Below are 21,165 nucleotides of genomic sequence, written 5' to 3' on the forward strand. Positions count from 1 at the left end.
AGCCACATAACAAGGTCAAACCAATATTGTTTTCTTAAAATGTCCCGTACCAAGTTAGGAAAATGGCCATTGTTATGTCATATTTCGTTTCTGTGTGGGTTACATTTTAGTGTTGTGTCTCTGTTGTGTCGTGTTTCTCTTCCTATTTTGATGTGTTTCTCTAAGGTAGCACTCCACAGTAAGGTGTGTAGTTTCGCATTTTGGCCCCTGTGGATTTTTCAAATATGAGAGCTAGTGTGCAATACAATTCATTGTTTGATAGCTGAGGAATAAAATAGCCTTCATATTGGGTTTCTATGAACATCAAGATTTTATAATGTATGTAATATAGGCTGTTTTCTGTATGACAGTTCGTATTTGTATATCCATACCAAACATGTGTCCGGCAATTATTGTAAGATTTTTTGTCGCACCAACTTTGTGATTAAATTTTACGAAAAAACACGGCGAAAGGCACCCATTATTTTTTTAATCATTAGGAAGATTAATGTCAACAGTTTTAAAAGATATCACTCAAAGGCATTGACATTCTAGTTTGATCCAAATTTGGAGGATATTGTGATATTTTCACCCCCCTTTTTGCAATATTCTATGTTAAAAAAAATGCAGAATGTTGCCATTGATACACATAAAAGGAATTATATTTCACCCTTTACACTTTTGAAATTCAAATTTATGGAAGATACCGATTACATACATATGCACATGTACAACACAAACATAAGTTTAATGTATTAGAAAGCCAGGAATAGAAGATGATAAAACATTTTGTGGTTCATTTTTAATTTTATTTTCTAACTGTAAAGTGCTACCTAAGTTTTAGTTTGTAAACCGGATTTGTTTTATATTTAATAGATTTGTGAATTTCGAACAGTGTTATGCTAATTTTGCCTTTAGTTGTATATCGATGTTCAAAAGTCATGAATTGATTAAAAACAAAATCCGCGTTGCAAATTAAAATCCAAAGGAAAACGCATCAGCTTTAAGAGGGAAAAAAAAACACAACAGCAGCACTGAAGTGCAAACACAATTTTCCTTCCTTGCTAATGTTTTTTTAAAAGAATGTTATAAAGCCAACATATATTTTACACAAACACAATAACGTATAGGTTGCACCTTGTCAATACCGCTGTTTCACAAACAGTCTTTAAAGTTTGAGACACATACATGATGTTAATATGCCATGTATGCCGCGAAGCAGTATTTTGTACCATCGAAGAACATAGAACATCATGTGAACTTTCTAATCTATGATCTAATCTTTTAAGGAAGCTCGCTTGTCATGTTTTGGAATTTTGGTAAGATTTTCGGAATCCTCTAGTTTTATCAATTTGAATGCCTAAACAAATTTTGCCCAGTGACCCCCATTTTCTTTTTATAATTCTTTTATATGTATAATGATAAGCTGTCTGTTAAAGTCTCATAAAATTTAAATATTTTTTAATAGTTTTTGAGGACTTAAACTTGTCAATGTTAAAGCAATGAAAAGTCAAGAGAGAATATTTTCCCACCAAAATTTCAATAGGTAATATCTCGAAAACAAGCACGGTCACCTATATATTGTTTTTCTCTTTTGATTCCTTTATCAAAACCCTATCAATATATGCTAGTGCTTTTAAAAGTTAATTACTTTGAAACTGAGAAGCTAACTCCCTTAACGGAATATCATAATTAAAGTGGCATAGTTACAGCCGTAAAGAGGACTTGCATTGTCAGTATTGACAGAGTTGCATCGTGCAATACATTTGGTGTTCATCATTCCATAAATGCTTTATTTGGTTCAAATAAAGCAATTTAGACACTCAGGGGAGCTAAGCGGCCGATTGTTGTCATTTTGCAAATGTATTAAGAAAATGAGAGAAAAATGTTGTGTAAAAATATTCCATAATGAAATAATGGAAACACAAACGTCTTGACTACTGAAAACTTTACACTCATTCGGCAAAGATTATCAATCTTTTGTGGGCGTGTTTTCAAATGACAAACACGTTTTTCAAATTTGTTGAAAAAATACAATAGTGTACGGTTTTTTTTGTTTTAATGTTCTTTTGTTTTTTTCTTTCTTTTTTCAACCAGTTTCTGTCTTTAAGAATTATTAAATAAAGGCAACAATAGTATACCGCTGTTCCAAATTCACAAATCGAGTAAGAAAAAACACAAATTTGGGTTACAAACTAAAACTAAGAGAAACAAATCAAATATAATAGGAGAACAACGAGAAAACAGGAACATAACACTAAACGTTCAATTTATAAGAGTAATGATACTGTAACATAAACGGTATGTGTTCTCACTGGAACGGTAAATGGTTTTTGTCTCAGTCGGATAAACTGTCTCTATTGGAATGGAAAAATTATATCAAGCTCAAATTTGATTTGTGTAAATGTTTGGAAAATGGGAGATAAACAGAAAAAAGTTTACCATATTTATATCACCGCGAGCTACAAGGTGTGTTTTTTCTTCAATATATATAACCATGTATACTTTAAACGTTTAGGCCTGAACTCTCTCTTTTATTCGAATGTTTTGTAATGTTTTAAAGTTTTGTATCTTTTTTTTTAAATGTTGAACTTTTTATTTCCAGATTGGACCGCATAATCACAAGTTTGACGAGATCATCAATCATTTATATAGTATAGAGCATATAGGTAATGAATTAAAATCAGTATTTGTAACAAAGTGTAAATAGTTATCAAAGGTACCAGACTAATGATTTATTACGCCAGACGCGCGTTTGGTCTGCATAAGAGTCATCAAAAACTCTCATATCAAAATAGTTAGAAAGCCGAAAAAGTACTAAGTTGATTTTACCATTTATGACCTAAAATATCCAAAAGTAATAATTGTCAAGATGTATCTTCTATGAGATTTAGATACTCTGACACTGTGGAAAGAGTTTGTGTTTGCTTCGTGCAACTTTGAGACTTTCTCAAACTTTAACAAAACACTACATACCAAACATTGTATAGATTCTAACACAATATTCCTAGGTAGAAAGTGTTGGAAATTACGATAAGAAACTTAATGATGTTAAAACTTAAGGAAGTTCGCTTCTTCTGATAAAGACCTTTTTCAGGATAACTGCAATCCTTTAGTTTTATTAATGTAAAACCATTACAGTTATGATTTGCCCGCTAACTTCTACCTAAATTTCATAATTTTATAACGAATTGTTTTTATTTTTATTTTTCCATAGTTTTTGATAGGCAAAAAGCTTCAAAATGTTTGAAATGTTTATTAAATGCTTCTGTCTGTTTTGAGTATTATTGAGTTTATTTGTGTATAATTCCTGTCTCATGATGTTTTCATCAACCGATATGTTTAATATTGTCATATAAGCGGGGGAGGGGTTGACTATCCATAAAACCAGGTTCAACCTCCCCCTTATTTTCTTACAAATTGTTGGTATCAAGTAATGAATAAGACAATTGTTATCAATAAGTCCGTTTCTATGTTTATTGTGGTTTACTGTTTTTCGCTGTAAAACAGTGTTCTGTTGTTTTGTTGTTTTGTTGTTTCCCTCGTAAAATTGATGTTGTTTTTTTTACCCGGTTTTAATATTTTCTTATTCCATTGATGACTATTTAACAGCTGTATACGAATGTTGCCTTCATTTATATAAAGAATAAAGCAAAGCTTGTCATTCCGAAAAACGTTTGCAGGAAATATTCAAAATGAAATCGAAGCGTAAAACTTACCTCAAATCGTACAATTAGTACTTACCTAAACGTCTGTCTAATAATTATCTTAGAGTGCTTGATTATTTTTCTTTTCTAACAAGTGATCATGTTAGTCTTTTATTATTTCTAATTTCTTTAAACAGGTGGGCATGCCCAACTTAACTCATTTAGCTTGACTTCACTGTTTCCATCCACGGACTACTTCTACAGGTACTACGGAAGTCTAACAACACCCCCATGCTTTGAAAGTGTTATCTGGACAATATTTAAAGAACAGATATATATTTCCGAGTTTCAGGTTTGTTTTTATTATTAGACATACAGATAAAGAAGTCAAGGAATATTTATCAATAGAACAGAAATGCAACACAAATAAAAAATCCTTTCTGCCATGGACCTCCTTTTCTGATTTTAGTGTTTGTTGTAGATATTTTTAAGAATTTGTTTTATAATTTATTTCACCAAATTATTCCTTATAATATTATGTAATATTTTGATAATGAACACAATCATTACTGTTTTCAATCTTAAAGCAAATATACTTTTGCCGCTGAACCAGTTCCGACAACTAGGGAGAGCACATTTTATTGGAACAGGAGATCTCATACCAAATTATTCCTTATAATATTATGTAATATTTTTATAAAGAACACAATCATTACTGTTTTCAATCTTAAAGCAAATATACTTTTGCAGCTGAACCAGTTCCGACAACTAGGGAGAGCACATTTTATTGGAACAGGAGATCTCATAAACAACTATAGGTTTCCTCAACCTTTGAATCATCGGGTTGTTACATCCAATTTCATACAAACCAATACAATTAAGACGCCGAAGCCATTAAGAGTTAAGATTTCAAAGTCTAAAAGTGGAAAGAAATCAAGATCTAGGATAAACAGGAAATCAAAGTCAAGAAGTAGCAAGAAGTCAAAGTCTAGAAGTAGCAAGAAGTCAAAGTCTAGACGTGGAAAGAAGTCAAAGTCTACAAGGGGCAAGAAGTCAAAGTCTGCAAGTGGCAAGAAGTCAAATTATCGAAGTAGTAAAAGGTCAAATTATCGAAGTAGTAAGAAGTCGAAATCTGGAAGTGGCATAAAGTCGCAGTCTATCAGTGGACTACCGTTACTGACTAGAAGGGCTTACAGCGACTTTAACAAGAATTTGTTTTTTAGAAGAAGATACGGAGATAGTGACAGCAGCGATTGATAAACAAATTGACTTCATAGATATTCGCATGTTTTATATCAGACGCTTTCTGATATCTGAAATGAAAAGTTTCAACAAACGATTTATATATGATGACAATATCATAGACGTGTTATAATAGAATAGCAAAGAATGTATCTATAGAAAAATAATGAACACAATAATCTCTTGATATACTACAAGTGTTCAGTGTTGTTTATAATTTTTAGACCTGCTTATGGAGAACACATAAAAATAACCCTTCATATACATTATATAAACTTCATCAAAAATCCTAAAGGCTAAAACTGTGCTGCTCATGTAAAAGAAAATTGTTAAGGATTGGCTATATTTGGTCAACTATAGAAGAAATAACACGCAAGGAAGATAATCTTTACAAGTAGAAATATTGTTTTAACTCTTACCATGGGTTGAAAAATGGTTATAAATTTAACTGTTGGGTGCATACGATATTCTCATTGATGGACTCAACGTTTTTCTTTAGTTAACGTTTGTAGTCACTATCGTTATGGACACAACCCCCTATTTTTTTTAGGACGCCATTATGCACATGTGAAACACATGCAAATTACATGTTGTTCTGCAACTAATTAAAAAATTTTCAAATTAAATTTTTGGACAAAATTTTTCATCAATGCGTATGTCACTAATGAACAAACGAAATTAAAGTATTCTTCCAAATTCCGTTTACATATGGCACACATGTTTACCTTGTGCAAGTACAAAAAAAACATTCACATAAATTTATTAAGTTTAAATCAAAATTAGATACAATAATTAATGAACGTTTTGTTTGTTGTCTGATTCTTATCGGTTTTGAGAGCTTCAGGTACTTACCAGAACTTGAACCGTGCAGTATAAATTGTAAATGAACTCAAAACATCACTGCGATACAACGAAGAGATACGATATCACACACGTACACACTATCGAGATGAAAATGCTTATATAAATATTTTTTTAAACGCCTTTAAACGAAAAGTGTACTCCTTTTGCCAAGGTTTCCAAAACCAAATTCTTTTTGCCCATCTTACCTATCTATAATAAATTAAAAGGTATACTGTTAATCTATTTCGTCTTCAATTACAAAAACCCATAGACTGACACACGTAACCAGTCTCGTAAATGCTATTAAAACCAAACAACAGTTTAAGAATGAACACGCACACGACCGTGCCTGGTGCTGAGTTTGATTGCTAAATTAACAACAAGAAAAAGGCAAAGAGGTAACTGGAAATAGCTTTCAATTGAAATTTTACATCACATAGATATAGGAAAATGTGGTGTGAGTGCCAATGAGACAACTCTCCATCCAAATAACAATTTAAAAAAAGTAAACCATTATAAGTTAATGTACGGCCTTCAACACGGAGCCTCGGCTCACACCGAACGACAAGCTATAAAGGGCCCCAAAATTACCATTCAAACGGGGAAACCAACTTCTAATCTATATAAAAAAACGAGAAACGATAAATACGTTTAAATTACATAAACAAACGACAACTACTGTACATCAGATTCCTGACTTAGGACAGGTGCAAACATTTGCAGCGGGATTAAACGTTTTAATGGAATCAAACCTTCTCCCTTTTTCTTAAAACGAATCGCAGTTTATTTTGTTTCTGTTTAATTATATTCCGGATGCCAGCGACAAATATTCCACTGATAAAAATCGTTCGAATTAAGTTTTGAAGGTAAAGCGTATCATTTTTCTATTGTGATCATTGAGATTGTATGCATGACAGGGATTTTGACACGAACAGCCTACTTTGTAAAAGTTACCGAACAAACCCTGCATTAAAGGACGTTCGTTTTAAGTTGTTGCCCAAAAGGAATATTTTGGTTTCGTAATGTCTTTTAGGTATTTGTATTGATTTTTGAAGCCTTTTGTCATTTTCAGTAAAACGTAGATGTCGCGTTTCTACAATTTGTGCTTGCAGAAAATACTAGCAGTCCAGTCACAAGGCGTGGGAATCGATCTGCACAGAACAAACTAGGATACATCATTTACAAATTCGAGTTGTTTGAAGCACGGCTTCTGTTACCTCGCGAAGATGTCAGTATTAGTGAACTACTATAATACGCTGAATTATTTTGGGAATAACACTTATCCCCCAATTTTGACATTTACTGTTAAAAAATAAATTTTTAACTTTAGGAAAAAACATGATATAATGTAATTTGGGTAAACTGTCATACAAAAATATCTTTACTAACATATTTGATTGGCACAAACATGGACAATGGTATGATGCAGTTCTGAAGTGATTAATAAACAATAAATAAATATGCTTCTTATCGGTAAGGCACATTAATCCGAAAATTCACTTAATTATAATGTTAAAAATACGACGAAAAACTTTAATTTAGTAGAAAAGCAGAGCCGGAGTAGTATCAAAACTTTACCAAATGAAGTCTTATTACTTTTTATCACGAAAAAGTAAATTTATACATGTAATATTTCCTTGAAAACAAAACATAGTGCATATTCTCTACTCCGAGTGAAAAGGAACAAAAATAATACAGAAAAGAAGAAATTGTAGTTTTACAATATGAAATAGGTTTCTTCATAAAATGCCAAAATCAAGAAATTTGAGGAATATAAAAATAAAGAAAAATAAAAACGTTTTTGAAGTTGAATCTTGAATGTAAAACTCAAAGTGTCTTTTTCTTTCAGTTTTTTTAAAAACTTAACAGAAGGAAACGGCTGCCACCGTGACAAAATGCAGGATTAGTGTATTAGTTTTGCAAAAAATGATTTTAGCCTGCAGTTATGCCAATCTATTAAAGTCAAAAATTAAGCATCTTTTTCTTGGCTTGTCACTTCGCTAAGAAATCAAAACATTTTAAATATCATATCAAATGAATTCATATTAGCAAGATAAAACAAAATGATAGGAGCTCAGCAGTAACTGGTTCCTTTTTCTCAGTTCTTAGAAAACCTTGTTTTGTACCCTTTTATACATTTTTCACAACTAACTTTTCGTTTGTGGACATTTCACTAATCATATAATGTGCCCATTATATACTATAAAATGCTGAATTGATCGGACAAGCGATGTGACTGTTACAAAGTAACAAATAAAAGCAATGTAACGTGCAAGGATTTTGCCGGTATAAGATCACACCCATTCATACAATTATTTCCTACGGATGATACTTGTATGATAAGTTGTAATGGTACTGTCAGCTTAAGATTCGCAAAGTAAATGAATAAGAACATCGACATTGGTGTGCAGGGTTGGTGACAAACAATTAATCTCGGATTCATAAGTCTGAAATCACATGTGTTAACAACAATTAAACAATAACAGCATCCCCAATGATAGAAAATACCAACAGAAAATACTTTTTAATACATCGTACCAGACTATATACAGTAGTCATAACTATTAAACCTAACCATTTGTAGGTGTTAGTATATCAGTTATCAACGAAGTCAACTACACAGGTAGTAACCTCGTTATATCAACAGTCGTTGTATATATGAACATGGTTAAGTTAAGTTACTTTCCCGACAAATTGCCTCAGTTCTATTCAAACAAGCAAATAAAAAGTAAATAAGACGTTTGAATCTGTTTTGTTGTAAGTCAAACTACCTACATTTGAATTGTTGTTTTTTACGATATTAACGCTGAATAAGCAAACTATCAAATCGCGATGGTTTGGTTAAGCTATTAAAAAGGTTTGGATAAGTGTTAGGAAATTCGTCATGGTTTTGATCAAGTTTGTCATGGTTTATGTCCAAAATAATATATATGCGTTTCAGATAGACAATTTGTTTGAAAACGCTTGTAATTAAACGAAGTCACACAATTTACCAACTGACAAAAGAAGAAAACAAGCCTTTTAAACCATATTTGGAGGGTATAATCGGCAACATGTACATTAAACATTTTTACTTTTCGTGACCTGTCTTTGTATGCAAATCGTCTTGAAAAAGAATTAGGAATATTAAAATGAACTTACCTTGTGTGTATTGGGTATCTAAGCTTTATAAAATTCCATACAACCAACCGTATATTGCCGGCTCATTTTCATATTCGATGAAAGAATTGTCCATTAAATTCTTTCAGCAGTAAAAAAGGGTCTTCAAATATACTGTGAAACTGTTTACTCGCGTAGTGGTATAATAATCATATGAGGATTCTACAAACCTCTAAAGAACTTCTGGGTGATTCTACATCTCGATATTTTCTCTGAAATTAGTTCAAAAGACCAAAAGGGCACAGACATTAACAACTATAGGTCACCGTACGGCCTTCAAAAATGAGCAAAGCCCATACCGCATAATCAGCTATAAAAGGCCCCGATAAAACAATGTAAAACAATTCGAACGAGAAAACTAACGGCCTTATTAATGTAAAGAAAAAACAAAAAAAAAATGAACGAAAAACAAATATGTAACACATAAACAAACGACAACCACTGAATTACAGGCTCCTGACTTGGGACAGGCACATACGTAAATAATGTGGCGGGGTTAAACATGTTAGCGGGATCCCAACCCTCCCTCTAACCTTGGACAGTGGTATAACAGTACAACATAAGAACGAACTATAAAAATTAGTTGAAAAAGGCTCAACTCGTCAGATGTATGTATGACAGTCGCATTAAGTTCTTTTATATGGACAAAATAAACAGTCATATAATAGGTAAAAATGTCAAAAATAGAGCTACATTGTGTTATAATCTTAATCACTAATATGAGGCAGGCATTACCTGTGAATGGGGACGAAGTCTGTTTGAATTATTTTTTTTTTAACTTCAAAATCTGTTTTTAAAAAAGAAACGGAAATACCGTAACGTTCCCGATTTTGGTTATCCTACGTTCAAGGTATTAGTTATAAGCATACTCTCTCACGAGTATATGTATTATATAATTAATATTGCGATCGGGAACCAGTCTAGCTTTTGGTTCTGTTGTTACTTGTGACGTTATTTTAATTTATGATGTCATGTTCAATGTAAACAAAGAAACGCAATGCATCAGGTACATAATGTAACGTTAATTCATATCAAAGACAAAGAATTATTAAAAATGAAATATTGATATTGTGTTCCTTGCATTTGAGTTCCTTTATTTTACTAAACTACTTAAAGTCTCACGACAACGAGACCGAAAGAAAGAAGTAGATTTCTGCGTTCTGCGAAAATGCGGGAATTGAAAAAAGCATCAAAAAAAATTTTAACGATTTTGATTTTCATTAGTCAGTGAAAATTTCGGGAAATTTTCCCGATTTTTTTTATGATTTTTTTTATTGAATTTTCTACTGTAATATGGGACTTCGTCCCCATATAAAAAGAATCAAAAAGTCAATTTTTTTATTCACTCTATCTGCTCTTTTTGTATTTATAATTTAGATTTATATTTGATTTTGTATGTATATCCATCATTCGACAAAAATGTATGTTGTATAAATTGATATGTTAACTATCAGTACTGAGTGTATTTATCAAAATAAGAAGATGTGGTTATAACATGCTAGATAAAATTGATTAACTGACTGATACATAAATGTTTTAGGCAAAAAATTGCAATGTTTGACTTAATTTTCTATTTTATGGTGAAGAATACCATAGCCAGTGCTATTTTGGTCTTACAAAAAAGGGTACCATATTGTTTTATAAAAGAAATATTGTACGGTTAAAACAGAAAACATAAAATTTGCAAACGCATGTTTTTCATATCTAGATTCCCAATCAAGATAGCATTTTGTGCATTTGTTTTCCTCTGCATTTTCATTTATCATGTACGCTTTATATTATAATATCGGAAACATATATCATGTGGTCCATTTTCAGAACTTTTACTCACCTACTTCATGTTTGAAGGATACCCGACTTTTCACATCAAATGTCTATATGTTGCACCTTGTAAATACAGCTGTTTCTCAAAACACGCCTCTTTTGGGGAGATCTTGAATATTCATAGAAAATTAATTTTGTTTTAACCGTAAAATGAGTTCCTGTTGGAAACTGCATTGTCAATATTTACAGAAATGCAACCTATACAGTTACAATAAGAGCTTGTTGATATTGAGTATGAAGCTTAAAATTGATATTTTATTTAGTGCGACAAAAGTTTAGCAACTTATATATTTTAATATGTTCTTCGTATACATACAACTGATACGTGAGCAGTATCTTTTTTACTCAAGGGTATTATGCAAAGATAAGTGAGCATTGTACATTTTTTTTCAAGGGCAAATACGTATGACTAAGAGAGCACTGTCCCTCTTTTCAAGGGCAATATGTATAAATAAGTTACCAGTGTGTTTTATAGTTTACTAAAGAAAACTCAGCCGCAGAAGACTGCGTAACAGGAGCATATTATATACAATATTATTTACAACATAATTCATAATACAAACGGTATACCTTGTTGACTTATACATCTTCAGAATAAGTTTTTGTTTATTACAGTTTTAAATTAGATAAGCATCTTTTCTACCCTTCGAATAAAAATTGACAACTAAAACAGCACATTACTATTACAATATTTAAGCATGATAATACTTTTTTTTACATTTGTATATCTTAAATAATATGGAGGTATGAATTTCCCCCTTAACTCCTTAACTTCACAATTAGTACATTTACATATTATATAGTAACATACTCAAGGGAAATATGTATAAATGATTGAGCAGTGTAGCTCATACAGTATATTTTTGTCTTTTTTAATTACATAGAAGCTCAGCTAATCCGTACAGAAACAACCTTGGGGGTTGATTTATAGACAATGGACATCATCGGAAAAGAGTAATGAATTATTTACCCGGATCTGTTAGCCGTGAGAGACTGCCTTTCCCTCTAATCATGATCATGATATTGATGATCCTGAAAAAATATATTACACATGATTTGTCATAACAGCAAAAAAAGTATAATGAATAAAATTTGTTTTTAGATAAAAACAAAAACAAAACAAAACTTATTTCTTTCTGATCTCCTCTCTTTATATTGTTTCAGTTCATACATGGGGATATCATCATGGTATACGTAAGTATTCTGTCAAATTTCTAGTCGGATTTAAAAAAAAATATGATACACATAACTACACAAACTCCTCTGCAATTACAGTGCCGATCCGAATTATTTATTTACACTTGATGGAGTAATGGAAAATGATTGCAAATGAGACGATTCTCCACAAGAGACAAAAATGACAAATACATTAACAACTACAGGTCCTATTCGTCCTTCAACAATGAGAAAAGCCCATCCCGCATAGTTAGATCATTTGTTAAAGGATGTTGGTGGTACAATGTTGGTGTCCTCCAAACCTCCAATAAAAATATAACAATTTTCATTTATATAAATTTTGTCATGGTAATTATTTGACTACCTATTTCTTCTTGAATGTCAATTTATTATTCGAACCGTTCATTTAAACATTCCATACCTTGATCTTCTCCTTAATTTAAATGATTTGGAAAAAGTACATTTTTTTTCCAAATAGTGGCAGTACACCTTATAGCTTACGTAATATGATTAATAGATGCACTGTATATTTATAATTATAATTGTAAGTTTCAAGATGCTTTTCTGTATATACTTTTCGATAAGAGAGTCGTTCAAGGGTAACACGTGACCTTTACAAAATCCTTTTAACCTCGATTAATATGAGCGTAGTTGCATTTACAAAAACTATTAGTACATAAGTAACTAAAACACGCACTGTGTGTAGCCTTGATCCACGTAGGTTAACTTGCATTTTATGCATATGAATAAGAACATCACGGTTATTTCCTGTATTTTGGAGATCTGTTACATAACATTTCGATTAATCACTGAACCTATATTTTCTATTTTGGTTTGAATTTTTTTTTTTTTTTTTTTAATTTTAACTAAAATTTCCAATTCTAATTTCAATAAAATAGAATTTGATTGAATATTATCAGATTTTATCTATTTTGTGTTTAATAGACTGTAAAATGTGTCAAATGTAAAGGATTGATAATATTTTTTTGGTTAAATTAAAATTTGTCGTAATAAAATTAAAATAATTTTAAATTAAAGAAAATATCTCCTTCTGATTCTTTAGGTAATACCGGATCTGAAGGTAATTGGCATGTTTAATTTTCATTATTGTTTTTACAAAATATTTATTTTGACCCTTTGACAGAAATGTATAAAAAAAAATGGAACCTATCAATCAAATTAAAATGTTAAACCCGATGCATTTGTATGCACATGTCAGGAGTCTGTAGTTCAGTGGTTGTCGTTTGTTAGTTTCTTTTTGTATAGGTTAGATTGTTCGTTTTATGTTTGAATTGGTTGACACTGAGCACTTTGCGGCCTTTATAGTTTGCTGTTCGGTGTGAGCTAAGGCTCCGTGTTGAAGGAAATACTTTGACTTATTACTGTTTACTTTTTACAAATTTTTTACTTAGATGGAGAGTTGTCTTATTGAAACTCATACCATATCTTCTTATCTGTAAATATATGCATTTGTATAAAAATTTCTAATTTAGTTGTGCAAGGCTTAACAACAGTAAAAATGCAGAATTATGTTCCTTGTTGCATGGTTATTATGAATTGTCATTGTCTTTGAATTAGTTTTTAGTAAATGGGAGGTATTTTCATGACTACACGTTGTGTCTTTAGTGGGATTTTTATTAATATTGTTTGGCTTGTATCATTCGCATGAGTCAAACCTTTTTTTTAACTGTTTTTTTTTATAATTATTCCTTCTGTGGTGCTGTGTAAAATATACTACTGTCACGATTAATGGTACGGTTAGGTGCCAGCAAATTTATTTAAACCCACAACATTATGTGTGTGCCTGTAAATCAGTAGTTGGCATTTGTTACTTTATATCATATTTGTATTTCGTTTGATGATTATAACAAAATAAGGCCGTTGAGTTTCACTCTTGAATTGTTTTGCATTTTTTTATATCGTAATTTTTAATGACATGCTTTGTGGTATGTGTTTTGCTCATTGTTGAAGGCCGTACGGTGACTTCTTCGTTTTTCAGTTTTAATCATAACTTGTCTTATTGACAATCATACCTCATCTCCTTATTTCATATTTATACGGTCAATGACTGAATATGGTCACCTTTTGAGAATATGAAAGCACAATATTAAGAAAGATGTTATAAAATATTTCATATCTTAAATATAAATGATTATTTTTTATATAATAACGTATCCAGAAGTTGACCCGGAAGTTACCTCATAATAAAATAACAAAACGTTATTCAATAAATCAATACTATTATATTGAATAAGTTTAATAAAAATTGTGTTTTATTTGTCATTTATATAGCTTTTTGCCAATGTTTAAATTATTAATTACTTAAATTGTAATTATATATTGGTTTTATCTTTTTTTTTTTCATTTAAAAGTGTCTAATTTTAATATATAAATGCTAATTAGTTGTCACAGGTACCAGGATTATAATTTAGTACGCCAGACGCGCGTTTCGTCTACATAAAACTCATCAGTGACGCTCAAATCAAAATATGTATAAAGCCAAATAGGTACAAAGTTGAATTAAGAGCATTGAGGATCCAAAATTCCAAAAAATTGTTCCAAATACGACTAAGGTTGTCTATGCCTGGGATAAGAAAATCCCTATTTTTTCGAAAATTCAAAGTGTTGTAAACAGGAAATCTATAAAAATGACATATTCTTGGCAACACAGAAGTGTTGACTACTCGGCTGGTGATAAAATTATTTAAACAATGATAATATATATATATATATTATACATATTATATAATGACTGCATGCATAATAGCCAACGATATATATAGTAGGCGGAGCTTGATTGTCTTCTTATAATTTTTCTTGAATTGACGTAAGAGGTATGCATTGCGAGATGATACATGCCTTAAAACCAGGTTCAACCCACCACTTTTATTCCCCTTTAAAAGTGTCCTGTACCAAGTCAGGAAGATGGTCATTGTTATATATTGTTCGTTTCTCTTTGTGTTGCATTTTAACGTTGAGTCGTTTGTGTTTTCTCTTATTTTTGAGATATTGAGATAAGACGTGGCACGGTACTTGTCTATCCCAAATTCATGTATTTGGTTTTCATGTTACATTTGTTATTCTCGTGGTGTTTTGTCTGATGATTGGTCTGTTTCTGTGTGTGTTGCGTTTCGATGTTGTGTCGTTGTTCTCCTCTTATATTTAATGCGTTTCGCTCGGTTTTGGTTTGTTACCCCGATTTTGTTTTTTGTCCATGGATTTATGAGTTTTGAACAGCGGTATACTACTGTTGCCTTTATTTTGCTGACGAGGCGATTAGTCGGCACCAATAAATTGATAGACATATTTTGTTTTTAGTATTATATTAAAATCAGTCTGCAAAGCAATATTCCTCCCTTAATTGCTATACATATTTTTGCTGTTTAAACAGGCATTTTTTGTAAATTAGGCCGTTAGTTTTCTCGTTTGAATTGTTTAAACTTGTCGCTTCGGGGCCTTTTTTAGCAGACCATGCGGTATGGGCTTTGTTCATTGTTGAAGGCCGTACGGTGACCTATAGTTGTTAATTTCTGGGTCATGTTGTCTCTTGTAGAGAGTTGTCTCATTGGCAATCATACCACAGCTTCTTTTATTTATATTAACTACATTTTTGTTTTGGTTAACATTAGATCCAAAACATTGGAAGTACTTAAACCCGACATGTGGTGGAAAGCAACAATCTCCAATAGATATGAAAACATCGAAGGTCAAGACTGATACAAGACTTTGGAAGTTTGATTTTAGTAAGCTCTCTACGTCTAAGAATGTCAAGTTTGAAATTACGAATAACGGACATACAGGTATGTATTAAAAATAAGAGATGTATCCAATTTCTTTCACACGCGGGGTAAACATTTTAAAACTGATGAAAACTTAGTGTCGACTATTCTTAATAATATTCAACGTTAATTTTACATACATCTATAAAATTAAGATGATATCCATAGTCTCACATTCTTCTTGAAACTGTATGAAGACAACTCACAAGTTTGTGGGAATTTGCGTTATAAGAGATCCACAACGAATGTAAACTAATGTGTACCATGTGTATCTGAGATAGCAAAACAGACTTTTCCTTCCGATATAGTTTTAGATTTCATTATATATAAGGAAATGCCTCTTACAAGTCAGCATTATAACAAATGCTTTTCATTCGTTTTTTGAGCTTTTGATTTTGCGATTTGACAAAAAACTTTCTGATTTCAATTTTCCTTGAGTTCGGTATTTTTGTTATGTTACTTTTTTCTCATTCATTCTTAGGGTAATTAACAACCTAATGTTGACAACATCTCTCACAGTTACAATCTAGGACCACTTAATTCCCTTATGAATAGATCGACTCTCAAAAATGTTCTGACAGTCTCTATGTCAACACATGTACATACACCATACATTAAAATACAGTCGTCCTACGATTTGCTGTATCACTACTATCCAAGGTTGGGAAAGGTTTAAGCGTTCTCAAACAGGTTTAACCCCGTCATATTCGTTATGTGCCTGTCTCAAGTCAGGTTATATCAATGTATATTATTTATTTTATTAGATATCTTTATGTTCTATAGAGTTATAGGTATATGCGATATATTGAACGTTGAATTAATATACTCACAACAGGCCGTACAGGCATGAAACTTTTTTTACATTTTTATGAATTGCAAATAATGCGTAATCATTATATGAATCAAATTCAGTGCAAGTTAGAGTTATAAGTCATGGATTAGAGGTATCCGGTGGTGGATTGCCAGGAACGTATAATGTGGAACAGTTCCACTTTCACTGGGGATCAGAAGATAAAAGGGAATCAAAACATGAAATCAATGGAAAACATTTCTCTATGGAAGTAAGTTCAAGCCATACGACAAATGGGTAGCTTTCATGTATTTTACCCATTTTTTTTTAAATTCTTGTTCTATATAGTTTTAAAATTTAGTCATAAAAAATTCATGACATGACATGCTATATAGCTAAAATGGTGAATGTATTTCAAATGTTTCATCTTTCGAAATGCCAGATGCTACCTTCAAAATTACAAAGACATCTTTTTATTAATTTTACTTGTTTTAGGAACAATCCAAGACTTCCTACAATTGATAGAATTATAAGATATAGACTAAAATATATTAATCCATAAGTAAGCGAAGATAATATCTTTCAATATATAGCCCGCCTTTTTCAAAAAGGATAACGACGAGCACATATTTTTAGCACAGACAAATGCAAGTAAAATTTGTAGACAATAAGTAAAATGAAGATAACCGGAAAAACAAAACAGATATTGAAATCAACATCGACTGAACACTGGAGTAAAAAAATGGATCTTAATGCAACAAATAACACACAGTACAAGCAATTTAACTTGGAACAGACGCAAAAAAAAAACAATTTTACCGGTGCACAAACCTCATACCTTGCCCATATCAAGAAAAAACGTCATTTATTCAAACCACGGGATATAGAAATATAAATTTTACTATTATTTTTTTCTTTTTCATTTTTTAGATGCATGTAGTGATGCACTTTGACAGATTCTCCTCTGTAAATGAATCCATGAATATAACCTATGGTCTTGCTGTTTTAGGCTTTCTTTTTGATGTGAGTAGTACTAAAACGTTCAAAAGAAACAAAATAACGTAAAATCTATTCGCTCTACGTGTATTGAAAGAGGTAAGCATTGAGAGAAATATGTGTATGAAAAATAAACAACTTCAAAAATACATTAAGACAATGTACTGTTGACGACTCCACATTCTTACGCCATTGATCATTCATCATAGAGTTTTTTTATTTGTCTATTTAGTCGACTAAAAGGTCTGTTCCGAGAGAAAGAAAAACAACCAACGAAAGGTGAATGAACAACGGTTTAAGAATGTGAAGTCGTCAGCATTAAATTGTCTTAAATTGTTAACCATAATGGTGTACTATGTTTTCCTATAATTTGTATGTGTTTATGTTTTTCTACTAATTTCACTATTTTCTCTACATATCTTGTATTCAAGAAATATATAATCGACCAGTTTATGCAGTGGAAGTCGTTTGTTGCTGTATATATATTTTTGTTTAGTTCATTTATTCAAACATACATACGGCTGTCAGTGTTCTCGTTCGAATTGTTTAACAGTTGTCGTTTCGGGGCCTTTTAAAACTTACTATGCGGTATGTGTTTTCTCATTGTTGAAGGCCGTACGGTGACCAATAGTTGGTAATTTTTGTGTCGTTTGGTCTCTTGCGCAGAGTTGTCTCATTGGCGATCATACCATGTATTCTTACTTTTATATTGATAGGGGTAAAATATAAGAAAGACACATTGCCATATTTTTACTTTTCGGATGTAGTAGATTTTTTTTCATTATGTAATTTATAGTTATCAAAGGTACCAGGATTATAATTCAGTACGCCAGACGCGCGTTTCGTCTACATAAGACTCATCAGTGACGCTCATATCAAAATATTTATAAATCCAAACAAGTACAAAGTTGAAGAGCATTGAGGACCCGAAATTCCACAAAATTGTGCTTAATACGTCTAAGGTTATCTTTTTCTGGGATAAGAAAATCCTTAGTTTTTCGAAAATATCAAAGTTTTGTAACAGGAAATTAGTAAAAATTACCATAACATTGATATTCATGTCAACACCGAAGTGCTGAGTACTGAGCTGGACATATTACAATGTTTTACAGCTTTGCATTTTAGATAAATTTATGCATGGTTCAACAACTTTTCTTTCCAGGTTGGGCGACATAATCACAAGTTTGACGAGATCATCACTCATCTACATGATATAGAGCATAAAGGTTATTAGAAAAATTTGTAAGTTGAATTGAAACATAGAACTTATTTTAAGATTACACTGAGACTTTGAACGAATCAAATGATTTCAATATTATGTGTCATACAATTTAGAGACCTTTCTTTTCCTTAAAAAAAACGGAATATGTTAAAAACAGATGACAACATGAAACTGAACATACATACAAAGTCATATGTTAATAAAAAAATATTCTTTGGGAGATATTATTTGGATGCGAAATTAAGACATAAAAACATAATCATGTTAATTGTTTTATTTTTTTATATTTCGTTTTCTGTGAACGAGTAGCGCTGCACGAGAATGACGTACAGGAATTTTTTGGGTTGTTACACATGCATAATATCATGCCTTATGTTGAGGTGCGTTTAATAGGCCTAAATTACAACTACATTTTACGCGTTTATTTAAATTCAGACGATCAAGTATATATGTAAACATGTAGGATTGTATGCAGACTTTGACAAATCCCCGAAATTTAATATCCAGGAAAGTGTATGTTTTCCAAACTCAACAAAAATTGATACAAAAGAAAACATGTAATGCACAGATGGTTTATTTTATAAATTAGCATGCAATCATTTTCTTTTGAATTGTTTAACAATGGATGGCGCATAAATTATATGTTCATATGTGATTTGGTTGTCAATTAGTTCGGCACAACAGGGTCTACTCTTTGGTCACATATTTTTTTTATATATATATGATACTAACAGAATTGTTCACTTTGCATATGATTGTGTTTATTGGACTATATATGATAACATTATACGGGATGTTTTGTAAATTTTTTATGAAGTATACCTCATTTTGGGTCATACGTGTATATTTAAAAACTGGTCCCAATTAACTCATCTATGGACGATCTAAAATTGTTTAATGCAAGAAGATTGATTGATTGAGTGTTGGTTGCTTAACGTCCAGTGGCAAATATTTCATGCATATTCAGGACGAGCGAAAACAAGTTTTCGACTGCTGCTGGAAAATGAGGGTATTTTGGATAGGGACAGAAATTTTGCTTTACAACAGGCCGCCTACGGGCCCTCAAAGAGTCATACATGTATATATAAAAACTGGTCCCAATTAACTCATCTATGGACAATCTAAAATCGTTTAATGCAACAGGACAATTACTAATTCTACAAATGTTTCAAGAGGACGCACGACCATTTGCATCATCCAAACTAATCCGAACCATTTTAGCACAAAGAATTCTGCATTATACATTATTTTATACTCTTTTCAAACAGATGACCATGTTATTCTTACATCATTCAGCTTGACTTCGCTGTTTCCATCAACGGACTGTTTCTACAGATACTATTGGAGTCTAACAACACCACCGTGCTTTGAAAGCGTTATCTGGACAATATTTAAAGAACACATTGATATTTCTGAGTTTCAGAGTTGTTTAGACATATCTTATTTATGGATTTTTTTTATCCCAGGTATAGACTACCTTAGTCGTATTTGGCCCAACGTTTTGGAATTCTGAATCATCATTGCTCTTCAACTTTGTACTTGTTTGGCTTTATAAATATTTTGATTTGAGCGTCACTGATGAGTCTTATGTAGACGAAACGCACGTCTGGCGTATAAAATTATAATCCTGGTACCTTTGATCACTATTATAAGTTAAAGGGACATGAAACCGACCCAAATCAGAAACACTGGCGTAAATTATCTTCTTTTTTTACTTGCAATAAAATTTCCTTGAAATTATGTCAGCGAATATTTTTAATACAACCTCAATTTGAAATAGCATCTATTTAATTTTGAAGATGAGGAGGTACTGGAAAATATCGTCGGTTCACAATATTTTTTAAGTACACAGAATACATTGTTTATATTTTTAAAAATGTGATTCTAATTTACAATTGATTTATGTGCCATTAAGTCAGGACAAAATATAAATTTCCAAAAACTGCCGAACAAACCACCTCTTAAATTAAATGTCGTCATCTTACATGTATGCCAAAAGATTTGAGGTGGATATAGAGTGAAAGGTATCCTGGTGGATTTAAACATCACAAGTGCATTTGAGTAACATATTTTGTGTTTACAATCAACAAACTTAAACATACAAAACACATGAAACAACACATGCATTGGTAGTTGCTCTGTATCCTTTAAGTATTTCAAAATATGTTGTATTCCTATTTCTATATTGTATTACATCGCGAATTTAGATACTTCGATTTTGTCATTTTCCTCATTTCAAGTAAAAATTCGATAAGAAGTAGCATATGGTGATGTCGTAACATTGGCAGATAGGACTAGGATACGACCATTCGAACATATTCTGGTTATCTGTTGCACAGATGTTACCCTAACCGAGATTCAATATCGAGAAGATTTGATAAAGGATGACTATACATTGTTTAAATCTTTTTTTATTTTTGTGAACAAAATCATAATTTTATTCAATCTTGAATTTAATATACTCTTGTAGCTGAAACAGTTCCGACATCTAGGAAGAACACATTATAA

General features: G+C 31.4%; 2 protein-coding genes across 2 annotated transcripts in view; both read left to right on the top strand.

Moving 5' to 3' along the window:
- The window catches only part of LOC143074129 (uncharacterized), a 39,357-nt gene extending 34,298 nt beyond the window's left edge, over positions 1-5,059 (top strand). The window contains exons 14-16 of the mRNA XM_076249675.1: positions 2,585-2,648; positions 3,824-3,978; positions 4,377-5,059. Coding sequence (XP_076105790.1) covers positions 2,585-2,648; positions 3,824-3,978; positions 4,377-4,883 — 726 coding nt within the window. The 3' untranslated portion in view covers positions 4,884-5,059. The remainder of the gene's footprint in view (positions 1-2,584; positions 2,649-3,823; positions 3,979-4,376) is intronic.
- Positions 5,060-11,651: 6,592 nt separating this feature from the next.
- LOC143074130 (carbonic anhydrase 1-like) lies at positions 11,652-21,165 on the top strand. The gene is made up of 8 exons (XM_076249676.1): positions 11,652-11,679; positions 11,859-11,888; positions 15,500-15,670; positions 16,562-16,710; positions 17,370-17,462; positions 18,598-18,661; positions 19,926-20,084; positions 21,128-21,165. Exons 1-8 carry the CDS (start codon positions 11,652-11,654, stop codon positions 21,163-21,165), a joined length of 732 nt encoding a protein of 243 aa, XP_076105791.1.

Source organism: Mytilus galloprovincialis, chromosome 5, assembly GCF_965363235.1.
Source record: "Mytilus galloprovincialis chromosome 5, xbMytGall1.hap1.1, whole genome shotgun sequence".
Taxonomy (NCBI): Eukaryota; Metazoa; Mollusca; class Bivalvia; order Mytilida; family Mytilidae; genus Mytilus; species Mytilus galloprovincialis.